Raw genomic sequence first — 15,405 nt, 5'->3', positions numbered from 1 at the left:
CCACAGACACCTAGGAGCCTTTTTACGTGAACATCTTATGCACACTTTTGAGACTTGCTTTTTTTTTTTTTTAACAGCAGGAGGCAATGGAAACATACACAGAGTCAAGAGGGCAGCCACCTGTAAGCCAAAAGTGGGCTTGAGCAGAACTTTTCCTTCTATTTTTCAGAAGGGAGCACCTGCTGATTCCTGGTTGATGTGATTCAACCTTCACTGTTGTGAGACAAGATGGATTTTTGTGTAAACCATCTAGCCTCAGTACATTGTTGTTCAGCCTTGGAAAAGCACTGAGATTGCTCTGCTTTCTCCATTATGCTCAATCACAAATGTTTTTCCTCTGCTGTACGCAATGTTCTGTTTTGTTTACTTACATTTCTAGTCCATTTATATGTAACCTGTAGGTACCATTAAAGTAACACCACCATTTAGCTTTCCAGACTATGCTAGCCTTCACAATACAGTTGTTCTTGTTTTCTCTATCTGAATTCTCAGAAACCATGGTCATAGTATTCATAATGTTAAAATGTGAAGTAGCACTAAATTGATTAAAAAAAAAAACTAACAGAACAGCAAATCTACAGTAAGGAAGTTTCTGATAGCCCCTCAAGGTCAGAACATTGGATCAAATAAGTCACAGGAGCTTGAATTGTGCAATTACAGATAGTCCAGTTTTGCAGAATATACATCATTGTGTTGTTAATGGTCAGGGGAAAAAAGTCATTGAGGCTTCAAAACACAAAACTTTCTATCCACATTTGACTTTAGAATTACTTCACCTGTTTGAGGATTGTAGGGTGGGTTTGTAGTTTCCCTCTAAACTGCTTTGCTCATAGATCACATGTGAATTTTCACATACTACAATGGATACCCAGAAGGTGACAATTTTTGGTACCAATAGTAGGAAAAATGTAAGCATTTTTGATAGGAATTGTATTAATCCTATAATTCAATTTTGTCTATTTACTCTGTTCTGATTTATATTATGAAATTTCTTTGCTTATATTCTTGTCTCCTTTTAGTGTTTTATGTATTTTTCAACATACAGATGCAGAATCTGCTTAGTTAAGTGCATACTAAAATACTTCTGAGCTAGGATAAAATTTTATTGGATTTTTAACTTGTTTTTCCCATTGTTATTGTTTGAAAATAAAAATTTGCCCATTAGTCTTGAATTTGGTGTTATTGCTAAACACCCTTATTGTTTTAGGAATATTTTAGTTTTGTAGGGTTACCCTCCAAGTAGACAATTATATTATAAAATATAAATAAGAATGGCTTTCTTTTACTTATCTCATCTTCTCTGGACAGGAATTTTGCTGTTAAGTTGAAAAGGAAGACTAAGGGGTGAAAGTGGATACCTTCCTTTCATATCTAATCTGAGCAAAATCATTCTGTCATTCACCATCCAATATTAAGCGATGCTAATTATAGTGCTTTTTAGGATACACTTTGCTAGGTTACTGTTTCCATTTCTTTTTGAATTGATATGTGACATTTCTAAATATTGATGGGCTAGAGTGTGATCGTTTGACATGTGCACACAGTGTGTAATGATCAAATCAGTGTAATTAGCATTTCCATCTTGTCCAACATTTATCATTTCTTTGTGTTGGGAAGCATGATCCAATAATTCTTCTGCTGGGCATACAGACAAAGGAAATGAGATACGTTCATCAAAGGACATCTTCATTCTCACAGTTATTGCAGGACTATTCAAAAGAACAAACATGAAATCAACTGGTGTCCATAAACATTTTGGACAAAAAGCTGTGGTACATGAACAGAATAAAATATTATTAACCTGAAAGTAAAGAAATTCTGTCATTTTTGCTGTGACTTGGTTTAATTTGCATAGCTTCATGTTAAATTAAAGAAGCTAATATTACAAATACAAATATTCTCTTATTTTTGGGATTGCAATTTAGTTACAAAATTTCTTCCTTCCCTGTCTTAAGTTCAAAACCTCCTTTACATCACTCTCTGCTCTCCTTGAAATTCATGGCCTCTTTTTTCTTGTTATTACATACATGTATTTATTTATGTATGCCTATATGTTCCTAATATAACCTGTTAAGTACATATAGTGTTACTGGCATGTACGTTTTGAGGGCTGAATGTTTGGCACTGGACAGCCAGTTGGTGTCCTCTTCCCTGGGGAGAGCTACTTCTCCCACTCCCATCTATATTCAGTGGCCTGCAGTTCTTTGTGTAGGGTTGAGGGCTTGTGGGTTTTTCCTTATTCAGTTTGGCATAATTGTTTATATCATCTTTGTTCCGCTCACATTTTGGTGGTCATATTGTTGAGACTTTATGGGTATGGTTTCTGATGTTATTGAGAGACACAATCTCACAGAAAACTCCTCTTCTGGAATGTTCCTTGAACTTAAGTGCAGGGATATTTTATATCTGTATCCACTGGGATTGGTATCCATAACTCTGCATTTTGTTTGGTTGTGTGTTTTTCTGTAATAGTTCAAATCTGTTGCAAAGATGAGGGGTGAGGACTACACTTATCTGTATTTATAAGGACAAATGCTTACAGGACGTTAGGGATTTAATAGACTAGTGATTGTTGATTCTCCTCTAATGACCACCAAATTCACTAGCACTGAACGGTTAGCTAGCTTTCCAGAACTGGGCATGGTATCTATCTTATTAAGAAAGTTTCAAGTATGGAAGAAATACAGAACAGTTACAAAGGAGTAATAAATTTTACTTGTATTCCTTTCAAAGACTAAGTTACTAACAGTTATTTTTTAATATGATGGTGAGTAGAATTTTATCAAGTGCCCTTTTTGTATGAATTCATCTAATATGTTTTATTCTTCTGATTGCTAATATGGTGAATTATGACAGATTCATATTTGAGAGAATCTTGCATTTATGGAATAAATAAAAACATGACAGTATTGTATTCTTATTTTCACATATTAGTAAGTTAAAATCTCTAATATCTATGGTACTTTGCCATGACAGTCTGCTGTGGGAATTCATTTAGATCAGTGTTTATCATTTTATTTCCTGCCATCCTCTGAGAATGTAACACCATCAACTTTTGTCACAGATACAAATAGGCATGCAGCTATCAATCATTTTTATCTACCTGCCTCATCTCTATGGTGCATGTATTCCCATCCCACTTAAGGCCTGTCACTCCCCTTATGCAGACTGTCACCTCATCCCCTCAGTGCTGGCTTCTCTTCATCTTCAATACTCAAGTTGTTTATGTTCATATGCTGCTCAGTCCTCAATTCACTAAACTTATCTTTTGTAGGAATATGACCTTTTGATGTTTTGTTTCATAAGAGGGAAATAAATTCATATAAATAATTTCAGCACATACTTTTCTGTTACTTCATTACTTTAGACCTGAAAGGTACCTAACCCCACTACCCTTTGACTGCCACAGCATCTCTAAAACAAATTCTCTTGATTTCACTAGACTCTGCATTTTCTTGACACCATTTGAGTGTTCTCTCTGACGCTCAGATTCACTGCTCTTTTTCCCACCTCTTTCCTTTCTTGTCCTCCTCTTTTTGTTTAAGTTTCCCAAGCATATCTTCTGTAGTAAAAGGAAGCTACATATCTGTTGTAAGTGTCTGAAAGTGAGCAGCAGATTGCATTTCCTGCCAGAGCTGCATGGGAAAAAGCACAGTTTACCTTTTCAAACCCCAGCTCTATCTCTAAGCATTTCCACCCATCCTCATTCATGAGCTCATCGGATTGTATTCTGCATTTCAGCTTTTTCTCTTGTGAATTTCTACCCAGTCAAATTCACATCTCTATTGATGTATCTCATATTCATGTCAAAATCAACTTCTTTTAAATGGAATTCATCATCTTCCCACATGGATCTGCTCTGTTTACTTCCTAAATAAACAACTGATACTCAGGAAGTTCTTTATGCCAGAAAGCTTGTCCACAGTCCTCCATGTATTCTACCTTTCCTATCTGTAGCACTTTGTTATTTTTGTTTGATAACTTGTTCTACAGATGGTTTCAAAATTTCCCCCACCAATCTGATCTTTATACTCATTTTCTGGTGAAGTCCACAATTGTTGCTCATGAGTGTTATTTCCAACCATGTAATAACTTAATTTCTAAGCCTCTAAACTTAATTTCTTCCTTAACAGCAAGGATCCCACTAAATGTAAAATACCTTTTTAAATTGTTCATGATACTTCAAGAACATTTGATACCCTTGGCCACTTCCTCTGGTTGGAAATGTTGCTATTTTGATTTCTACGACCTTGCACTCTGCTGGCTTTCTTTTTGAACTCTTATCCAGGCACTCTTTGTAGTGACATTGCCAGACATTCCTGACAACCGGATAAGGAAATGCTTCAGGTTCTCAGAAGACAAGCATGGAGTTATTACTCCTCACAGCTTCTGTAGATAAATACATTACTCTGCAGCTGGGTATGATGTTCTCACTGAAGTTTGGTATCTCTATTGTATATCTTTTTTAGTGTGTTTTGTAGATTTCCCACATAGAAAATGCTAGCTTTCCCTGAAATTGTTCCCTCTCTTCCTGTCTCATCAACTAAAAATGACCTTTAACCTACATTCAGGCCTGAACTCCGAATCAATACCTGCTTCCTGTTCCTCACTTTATCCTCCATCCCTCAACTTCCAAAAGCAAAAGTAAAGAACAAGTATTCCAGTATGCTGTAACATAATCACTGGTATCATTAAATTTTTCCTTTGTGAAGCATTACTAAATAAAATTAGAATCATTTTGACCAACACAGATATTAATTAATCACTCTCTCTAGACAGTTGATCTAATAACCAAGGCAGTTACTGACTAATAAATAATGTTTATGAATAGGATATATTATACACTTCTTGAAAGCCACATTTTTAAAATCTACCAATATCTAAAAGTTCCTACAGCAAGTTAAAAACACAATGAAGTTCTATATTTTTATTAAACAAATAAATGAATAAATGTATACATCCAACCACAAAGGCTGTAACATCTTCTCATATTAAACCATGGGGGAAAAAGAGTGGTAAAAATCACTATGCAGATACAGGAAAATATGTAGTATATTTAAGGACTTTTAGCTTTTACTAAGTAAAATGGAATAATGAGGGCAGATTAAGAGACAAAAAGGAAAATTTGGATAACTTGAAATGAATTTTACTTCCTATTTTCATTTTCTGTCCCTTCAAGACAACTTACAGTGTCGTGACTCTGTATGCATCCTCACCACAGTTCTTAGACACAAAGAGACGCTCTCGTCAAACACACCCTTCCCAGTATCACATTTAGGTTGTTAATAAATTTTCATACAGTAGATGTAAATTGACACAACGCTTATTTTGTAAAATCTGAATTGTATACATATGTTTGCATCCCTCCATCCTCATACTGTTTCTAGTTTTGTGCTGTGGGTAATTCTGGCTGTTCACCTGCCTTGTTCAATCTAGTGAATGCCTTCTGACCACCGGACAATGATCATTCTGTCCATTCTTGAATCTCTAAGTCCCAGCATTTCCTCTTCTGAACACTGGATGTTTAACACGCACCCCAATTAGTGCAGAAGACAACATGCAGCGTATGTCCAACTATAGAATGGGATATGTATGCCAAGTTTAATTAACTAGTAATAGAACAGAACACTTTCACTTTTATTATATTTTTAATCACTTACTGTATAAAACATACTTTTATCTACTAAATTGGATATTTTTACTTTTCCCACTTGATATATTATTCTTACAGCAAAGACCTATTTTTGTTCCTTTTTTCTTTTTAAATTAAAATTATTTTAATGTTTTAACTGAAACAGAATTACATCATTCCCTTCCCAATTTTCCCCTGTCCAGCTCCACCCAGCTACTTGTGTTATCAATGCATTTACCCAGTAAGTAGTTGTTATTTTGTACTATTTATCCTTTAAAAATCCCTGGAACTATTAGAAACCGATTCACATTTTTTTTTTTTTTTTAAGAGCTGGCTCTTAAAGCTGCTTCCAATATTTTCTGCCTTTATTTCTTTTTTCTACTACTTATCTCTTATCTATGTTTCAGGCTAGTTAAATACATTTTTTGTTTTTGTTCTTTTTTTTTCCTCTGTCTGGCATGAAGGTACCAATCTTTTCTAATATTTTGAGCGTTCACGTCCTTTGCATATACATTATGGCTTTCAGTTTTGCCATTACATAGGATTCCTGAGTGTGTGAGCAAGTGGATCTCTGAGTGGGTCTCTGAGTGGGTCTCTGAGAGGATCTCTGAGTGGATCTCTGAGTGGGTCTCTGCATCTATAGCGGTTTCTTGTGCCTTTTCTTGATCTTGTTTCCTTCTGTCCTATTCTGTGTCAGTTTTTGTTTTGTCATATTCTATTCTATTGCAATTAGTATTGTTTACTAATGAGAGACAGAAAGAGGTGGGTCAGGGTGGGGGGAGGGGTGAGGAGGAACTGGGAGGAGCCGAGGAGAAACTGTTATCAGGATACATTATATATGAAACATGCCTATTTTTAATAAAAGGAAAAAAAGAAAATAATGCTGTTTCTTAAAAAAATAAAAGCATTTGCCAAGAACGGCCATGTGCCAGGCATAAAATTAAAGAGCTTCAGCTCCACGACAGGAGGTCAGATAAGACTTTTTATCTTCAAATGTGACAGAATGCACTTAATATTTTTAAACATCATGTATTTTCTGAGGAAGAGTTTAAACATGGATGTTGTAAACAACCCCAGCAAGGGGTGTCCTAAGATGGTCAGGCAATATTAAGGTAGAGCTGTGAATACCAAGACATGTAGGAAAGATATAATTTTACTGGTTAATTTAAAATATCCTTTTCCTGTTTAATTATGATACAGCTTAAAACCATATATTTTCTCTGAGGACAGATTAAACTAGGTATTTTAATTTATATTAAAACTCCATAGGCTCCTTCTACCTTACATGACTTTAAAAATGAAATTTATTAATTTGAAAATAATGTGAAATAACAGGAAATATTAATCTGAAATAGCTGGGCGGGGCTGAAAGGAGAAAAAAGGGAGAAGGAATGATGTAGGGCTAGTTCAATGAAAACACTAAAATAAAATAATTAAAAAGTAAAAATATAAAGGAACACAAATAGGTCTCTGCTTTAGAAGTAAAATATCAAAGTGGAAACAAAGCTACACTTGGCATATAAAAAGAATCAGGGAATCTCTCCCAGCTAGACTATCAGAGCATCATAGTGATGGCCTCTGAAACTGAGCATCTGCTGTTTCCTGACTGGTCTAGCTTTGCATCTTAAGGACTTTTCCAAAACACTTGGAAAACTCTATCTTTTAATTTACAAGCCAATAATGGAAATGTAAGAACATCATTGAGTGTTTTCTCCCTGTGTCCCCAGGCTGCTGCATCTACAGAAACAGGTGTCGTGAATTAAACACTCCATATCTGCAAAGCTTCCTCCTCTATGGCTAGCTGTCTCCAAGACAACACAGTTGGAGAGCAGCCCTGCCCTTGTGCCTGTCTGGAATCAGCTCCTTGTTTCTCATAATCCTATCCCTCTGCAAAGGTTTGGCTAGGGTGCCAGTGTCAGGAATCTTGGATCTGTTTATCTCTTTATCTATGCTCTTACAGCAGAGAAACCTTAAACTTTTAAAATAAATATGACAACTAACACCAGCTCTTTGTGAAGTAGTACACTGAAAGCTAGGTTACCCACATTAGGGTTACTGCCAATTCCCCCACTCTCCACTCTCATGCCATAAAAGACCATGGGGGCAACTAAATGGGGGGAGATTCAATTTTAATAGACACAGGGGTTCATGTGCTTTTTCATTCCCTGTGCCACCAGCTAGATAATGCCACTAAGTGCTGGCAGATGTGCACTCCAACACACTGTACCTCTTTCATATGAATGTGATTCCATATACTTTTAAATATGCTGTGACAGGTGTTTCCCCTCATCCATCTTCTCCAGAAAAAGGCTCTAACTTTGGCTAGGTGACTTTTCCTACTTGGGGTGTAAAGGATGTGTGATCTCATTAAAGTCCCTTCTTTCCCTCTTTCTCCCCAGACCGAAGGCTTCCTCATTATTTCTTTCCAGTTATTGCTGTTTACAGTGACTCTCATCCCGTTTCACCCTCTCATCACATACTGCCCGATGCAGCTTACAGACGCTGAGCCACAAATGTGGCTGTCACTGGAGGCGACTTTCTATACCCAACTACTACCCTGTTTCATCCATGTCATGGCTCTTACTGATACCACTGTCAGAAATGCTTCCCTCATCCCCCCCCCCCATGATTATGTTTCAGATCTTGTTGACACCCATAAGCATAAGTGCTTGATTAGGCTGTTAATTCATTCTGAACCTAAGTTCCCTAATTTATACATCCAGAAGCCTATTTTTCTGTAAAAGACTCTTGGAATTAATTAAAAGAAGAATCAAACCCTTAGTGTATGCAGCAGGGAGCCAAGGGTGCTCACATGAGTGTTGGTTGTGGGGAAATAAAACTCAGCATAACCTTTATGATTTTTAGGATAGTTCCTTACCAACACTCTTTACATATTTCTTCCTCCGTGCTGATACAGTAACTTCCTCTTATGGATGATAGAAGGATAAAATAAAGGATAAAATGCTCATAGTGTTTAGCAACAATGCTTCATTCTGTTAAGTGCCCACTAAAAACTATTAAAAAAAAAAAAACCAGGGGAGGTGCAGTCACTTCCTAATACCGGTTACTATTGCCATGTGATGTGATGATAGATTTTTTCTTCGATTATTACACCTTTAATGAGTCAGTCTTTGAAGTGTCACCGGTTTCATTAAAAAGAAAGTAAAGCTGTAAACTTGAGTGGCCATGTGTAGTGGTTTTCCACTCTTTTAGATGAACACTGTATTCGTCCATGCTGTGCATGGGAGAATCTTCACCACCCTCACCCATTTCCATTCCCACTCCCCCTTCCACAAAATAAGTGCCCTCCCCCCAAAGAAACGATTTCACAACGATCTTTAATGCTCACTTCAAAGTTTATTTATGGGGGGGGGTTGGATACATGTTTAGTAAAGTGTGCTAAGTGCCTACACTGAGAACATTCCAGCTCAAATCAGTCCATTCCACACAGATGCTTCCTGTGCCAGTTGAGGTCATATGGAGAGGGGCCTTGACCTTTCTCTTGGTCAGGCCTGTGTTGCTGGTGAGTCCTGCTTACTCTCCAGGGCCTATTTTTGTTGTTGTTGTTGCTGTTAATACAGATCACCAGTCTCATACAAAGAACAAGATACACAATATCTCAATGTATGTCACAAGTTTAGCACAGCACACCTCTTGTACAAAAATCCAAGAAAGCACAAAAGTGAAAGCACCCACTTGCTTACTTATAAACACACATGCATAAATCCTAAACACTACCCAAGAGTACACAAATGAATACACTGCATTAAAAGGTACAAAAGCACTGTATGGAAAACTTAAAAGTTACACATGAAATGCTGCACTGCGAATGTGGAATAATCTAATGACCCAGCTCCACCCTTTTACACAGCCTTAGTATGGGTCAGAAACTATCAATGTGCTGGGGACCTTTCTAGTCCTCAGAAACACTGCTGCGGGGGCAGTGGGCAGCGAGATTAGCCTGCCGCAGAGCTCTGGCCTGCTCCAGAGCCTCTCTGTATCGGGAAGGCCAAGCCTGGGGTTCTTTCTTAAAGACCCTGGCCAGGAACTCCATAATCTGCATCTTGGTGATTTCACGGTTGGCTCTGGACCCCCAAAAGAACTCGTACTCAGGAGGCTCGAGGTGGGGAACGCGCTGGTACTTCAGGTAATTCTGCTGGACGAACTCCTCGGTGATAATCTTCCTCACATCCCCAAAGGTGGGGTGCTTCTTCCAGGGCCTCAGCCCCAGGATGCGCAGCACGTTCCAGACCGCGCCCTCTCTGGCCCCGCGGCCCTTCACGTAGATGAGGCTCAGGATCATGAGCAGGAGGCCTGTCATGGGCATGCGGTTGTTCAGCGCCACTCTGTCCAGTTCCTCTGGGCTGAGTGCTTTGACCAGAGCAAACTCCATGGTGTGGAGATTGGTCAGCCTCAGGTGCAGCCCAAAAACTCTGGCAAGGATGAGGCTGGTGCGCCTGAGGATGCTTCTGCACCATTTCTTGTAGCTGCCCATGACATCTTTCACCATGTCTGGGAACCACAGGACCATCCTCTTCTGGTCCTTGACCAACACGTACCACATCAGCTCGTGCGCCTTCTGTACCAGCTGGGCCGGGGCGGGTGGTGCTGGCATCTGCCGGGCCGGGCTCTGGGGCTGGTGGGCGCGGCCCTCCTCAGCGGCCTGCTGCAGGATCTTAGGGTCGACCTCTTCGAACCGTTCTGCAGGCGGCGGCGAGGCCTGTGGGGCTGCCACAGGGCCTTCAGGAGCGCTTGGTGGCCCTGCTGGGGTCTCGGCAGGAGACACGGGTGGAGGGACCGCCACCGGATCCGCAGGACTGACTTGCATCTCAGAGTTGGGGTCCTCGGCTGCAAAGTTAGGGTCGCTCAGGTCCTTACTTTGTTCGGACATGTCTGCGCCTTCTGATCAGAGCAGGACCGCTGCGACTGGGAGCTCTTCGAACCGGTACTCCCTCGGTGGACACCAGCAGAGGAAGTGCGCGATACTGAGCGCTGTGCCTTCCGCAGCAGCGGACGGGCGGGGCGGACAGGACACTGCGCATGCGTGTTGGGAAGCCAGAAGGGCGGTAGGGCTGGATAGGAGTGAAGAAGCAAAGCCCAACCGCTGGGGTCTGAGAGAGGATGCACTAGACTCATCTGCAGGTCTCCTGTATGGGCCAGAGATAGATGATGACCGGGAAGGAGCAGGTTTAAGTAGAAACATGTAGCTGAGGTGGTGAAGTCAAGTTAGGGCACACTGGGTTTGTGCAAAATCAAGTTAAGTGTGAAGGCCTTGGAGAAAGGCGGAGGAGACTGGTTCCTGAACTTCGTTTTCTGCAAAAGAGTGAGAGAGACAGTGAGGAGTTTTTGACAAAGTGTGTGAATTGTGAAGGTGATGTGATGCCTACGATTGGAATGTTGAGAAATTAATAGAGATAAATCTTTACCAAATCTGAGTGCAGATCAAACAAGAAAGAATGTAAAGCTTAGTTACGGACACTGGAGGTCAATCAATGCAGAATTTGAATGTTTTGGAAGTAGCAGATTTATCTAACATAAATACATAAACTGATGTGGGCTTAAAATTTTAATTGGGATGGGGATTGGCTCAGTCCATTTGTAGTGCAAGCACGAGAACCTGAGTTCAAATCCCTAAGACTCACATACAAAAAAAAAAAGGTAATAACATAGACTATGTTTGTAAACCCTGCTCTGAGAGGTGAAATTTGAGGGATTACAGGGCTTTACCAGAGGCCAGCCTAAGTTTAGGTTCAGTGAGAGACCCTGTCTCAAAGGAATAGGGTAGGGAATGATAGAGTAGGAAACACAACACCTTTCCCAGACATAATTGACACAAATAACAGTTTGTCTCTATACACAAACATAATAGGCAGTAAGCAAACTTGCATAATTAACATACCTCAAATTTTAGGAATATTCCAAATTCCTTTTCTTATCTACTTAAATATATGCAGCTGAGTATATTCTCTCTACTTTATTTTATTTTTTTTCATTTTTCTTTATAAAGAAATTTTCTACTCAATCCACATACTATCCACAGACTCCCCCCTTCTCCCTCCTCCCACCCCCAGTCCTCTTTCCCGAGCCACCCCGCATCCTCACATCCCCCAAATCGAGGTCTCCCATGGGGAGTCAGCAGAGCCCAGCACACTGAGCCTAGGCAGGTCCAAGCTCCTCCCCAATGCACCAAGGCTGTGCAAGTCTACTTTTTTATAGTATACTGGAGAATATTATTTCTAATTATACTCTGTATCAGAAGGTCATTTTTCTTTCACAGCCTTTGGTAATCAGCTCTCTACTCTCTACTTATTTAATGATAACTCTCCCTCATTTCCACAAATGTGGGAGATCAGGAAGCATTTGTCTATGTATAGACCTTTTCACTTTACACAATGCCAGAAAGTTCATATATGTTGCCACAAGTAATAAACAATATTCTATCATACATGAGGCATCAAATTAGGTATGAAGACTATATATATATATGTGTGTGTGTTTTAACATATATATGCTTATACATGTATATGTGTATGTACACATATATACATATATATGCACATATATAACATTTTATGTATTCATCTATCACTGAATGTTTAGGGAGTTGATTTACAATTGTTTTAATAGCTATAGATTTTGGCTTGCCACATCTATTGGGTCACTTTGATTTCATTTAAAATTTCCCTTAAGTTTCTAGAGTGAAGTGATCGCCATATTTATTGACACTACTTTTATGATAGTGTAATTTTCATGTTTCTCCAGTGCCCCTCTTCCCTTGATTGCTGTTGCTACATCTTCTGAGTTTATAAATATTCTACTTCTCACAGTATGTTGTCAGCAAAAGACTAGTTTCATGTTGGGAGCATAACTAAATGCTTCCCAATATCTTATAAATGCAGTTTCTATTGATAAGGTCTAACAATCTATCATCAAGGTGAAGCATACTGTGACAATTTACAAAGTATAATAAAAAGATTAGATTGAGAAGAGGAAATCTGAACCTGTTAATCCCTCAACCTATCCTATATATAATGCCATTGTTGTAGCTTCCAAAACCAGAAGTCCTTAGATTTGACTCCTCCTTGCTCTGAAATATTGGGACTCCTTAGGCTTTCTTTGATTTCCTTATGTTTAAAGAATCTTAAACATTCTCCATTGAGACTTTTTGTTTCACTTGAAACAGAAACATATTTTAGACATCATATTGGTATTTCTAGGCACCACAATGTGTTTATTTAGACAGGATGGGTATCATCTACCCAGAATATTTATGACAAGAAATATTTCTGAGCTTTTCAGATTTCAGAATATTTATATATGCATAATAATATGTTATGAAATCAAGTCTAAATATGAGATTAGTATTTTTCTATTCACCTTACATACATAGTCTGCAGGCAATATTAAGTGATAATGTTAGTAGACTTTTGTCTTGGTTGAGATAAATTCCCTGAAGTCTGATGTGTTTTTCACTTGGGATAACTTGTGAATGAAAGCAAGTTAAAAACAGGGGAGGGAGGCAACATTTTTAAAGCTATTTCATTTTCTTTTTCTTTCTTTCTTTTTTTTTTTGAGACAGGGTTTCTCTGTGTAGCTTTGGAGCCTGTCCTGGAACTCACTCTGTAGCCCAGGCTGTCCTCGAACTCACAGAGATCTGCCTGGCTCTGCCTCCTGAGTGCTGGGATTAAAGGCATGCTCCACCGCTGCCCAGTTGACATTGTTTCTTATTGAGGTAGGATAGCAGCTATGTGACTAGAGAATTTCTCGGGCTTCATGAACTGCCTGGGCTGAGTTGTGTAGCTGAATTTCTACCTAGACCTCACTCTGATGAAGTTGTTAGCATGATAGCAGACAGTACCTCTACTCAAGCTCACATCATGCATTCCTGCTGATCAGAAAGTTTCTTAATGCTGAACTACAGTCTCTAAATTAGGACCACACTGAAAGATGATGCTTCAAGAGTTTCAAGCCACAGAATTAATGTTCAACTTGAAATGAACCCAGTGTAAACTGTGGTGATGATTACCTTCAGAGTTTTGAAGCTCCCCTACAGATATGATTTTATCTACTTAAGTAAATCCTTCTGAGAAGGATCAATTTACTACCCAAAAGAAAAGAGGAAGAACATTTAGGTTAAGCTTTAAGCAGAGAACACAAACTTTAATACAGAGAGACCACATCTTTTATCAAAACTTGGGAGCTGATAGCAACATAATACACTACTTACCTCTATAGATAATGGCAGATATTACAAACAATAAAGAAAATGGAAGTAACATTATGGAAAGATAAGAATGTATCTAGTACCTATGTGGTGTCCATGAGTCCTTTAACTCAAAGGAAATACTGGGGCTGGAGCTCCAAAGATGTCTGAGAGTGTTGGGAATAAGTGAGGCTGGTTGGACATCTCTGCACTTAATGGGGCACAGGAAATAAGCTGTCTCACCAGAGGCTTAGAAGCAAAAGCAAGAAACTTACATTAATGGCTCCCAGAAAAGATTCAGGAAGAAATGCAGTAAGAATATGGAGACATTATGTCTTCAGCACATTTGGAAAGGACAGTATTTCCAATGGGTTACTTCAGACTGTAATATGGAACAGATTATACAGCTGTGGAATAGGCTGTTCTTGGCACACTCCACAGAAGAGGCCTCTCTTGGCACTGGTCTCCTCAGAGAGATGCGGAAGCGGGGTTATCCTGGAACCTCCTGGGGATACCACACATGCTCTTAGGGCAGGGCCCTTGGATGATGCATGAATTTTTCCTGCCTGTTTCCTGTCCACATAGGCAGTGACCTTTGTCTTAAAGCCCCTAAATGGGCCCCACATGCCTTTTCTTGCCAAGGAACTGCAACAGAGAACTCATTTTAATATTTTCAGCAAATATTATTGAGCAATGTCTGTTGTAGTTTTAAAATTTGCATTTTTGAAAAGTAGCTCAGTCTTGTAGAGAAAACAGTGACATTGGGACTACTGGGCAGTTTCATCCTTTTTTTTGTCAGAAAAGAACATGAATCAAACAGAAGGTTGCATTCCATGGTTGGGGAGAGGCAGATAGGGCATTGTCTAACCTGTCATCCTCTGGATCTTCCCTAAGGGCTTGAAACTCAAGCTTGTTATTTTTGAGGGCAGCCACACTCATCCAAACTGCTCAGTCTAGTTCTGTCCCCATTGACAACTCAGTCAGCTCATAACAGAGAGCACAAGGGTTCAGAGTATCTCCTAAATAGCCATCTGGACACAGAGTTAAGACTGAAATTAGTGATGAAGAAGAAATGGAGTAGGGGGATTCTGAGAAGACAAGAAATTTGACACTCCGTTGATAACTATAGTTTGCATGTTTGCCTGGGATAAAATGCTGAAATATATAAAATGTGTGGAGAGGGTAAATGGCAAGGAAAAAGATAAATTAAAATATAAATTAATAAAGTAATGATTATTTTGATGTGTATTGTCAATGAACTGTAATTTTGCTATCTACCCTGGGACAAAAGTAAAAAAAAATGTTCATTAAGGATGCCAAGGGAGAGATATTCACTGGTGAAGTGGAAACTGGGAACAACAGGAGTCTGTCATAAGAATGGGTGAGAATAAGCATTACTGTGTGACCATGATATGCAGGACCATTTTGGAAATCTATGAAAAGAGCAGATCACAATTCCTGGGAATACAGAGTTGGCATGCTTGGGATAAATTTGCATAGATCCAGGCACGGTGGCATGTGTCTGAATCTCAGAACTCCATAATGGAGTCAGAATGATCCCGAGTTCAAG

General features: G+C 39.1%; 1 protein-coding gene across 1 annotated transcript; it reads right to left on the bottom strand.

The window, feature by feature from the left end:
* Positions 1-8,969: 8,969 nt before the first annotated feature.
* Ndn (necdin, MAGE family member) lies at positions 8,970-10,649 on the bottom strand. Its single transcript, XM_036192353.1, has one exon. The coding sequence runs from the start codon at positions 10,521-10,523 to the stop codon at positions 9,546-9,548; it is 978 nt and encodes a 325-aa protein (XP_036048246.1). The 5' UTR covers positions 10,524-10,649; the 3' UTR covers positions 8,970-9,545.
* Positions 10,650-15,405: the final 4,756 nt, after the last annotated feature.

The sequence above is a fragment of the Onychomys torridus genome, chromosome 1 (assembly GCF_903995425.1).
Source record: "Onychomys torridus chromosome 1, mOncTor1.1, whole genome shotgun sequence".
NCBI lineage: Eukaryota > Metazoa > Chordata > Mammalia > Rodentia > Cricetidae > Onychomys > Onychomys torridus.
The sequence above is the reverse complement of the archived record's forward strand: the minus strand, read 5'-3'. Positions and strand labels throughout refer to the sequence as shown.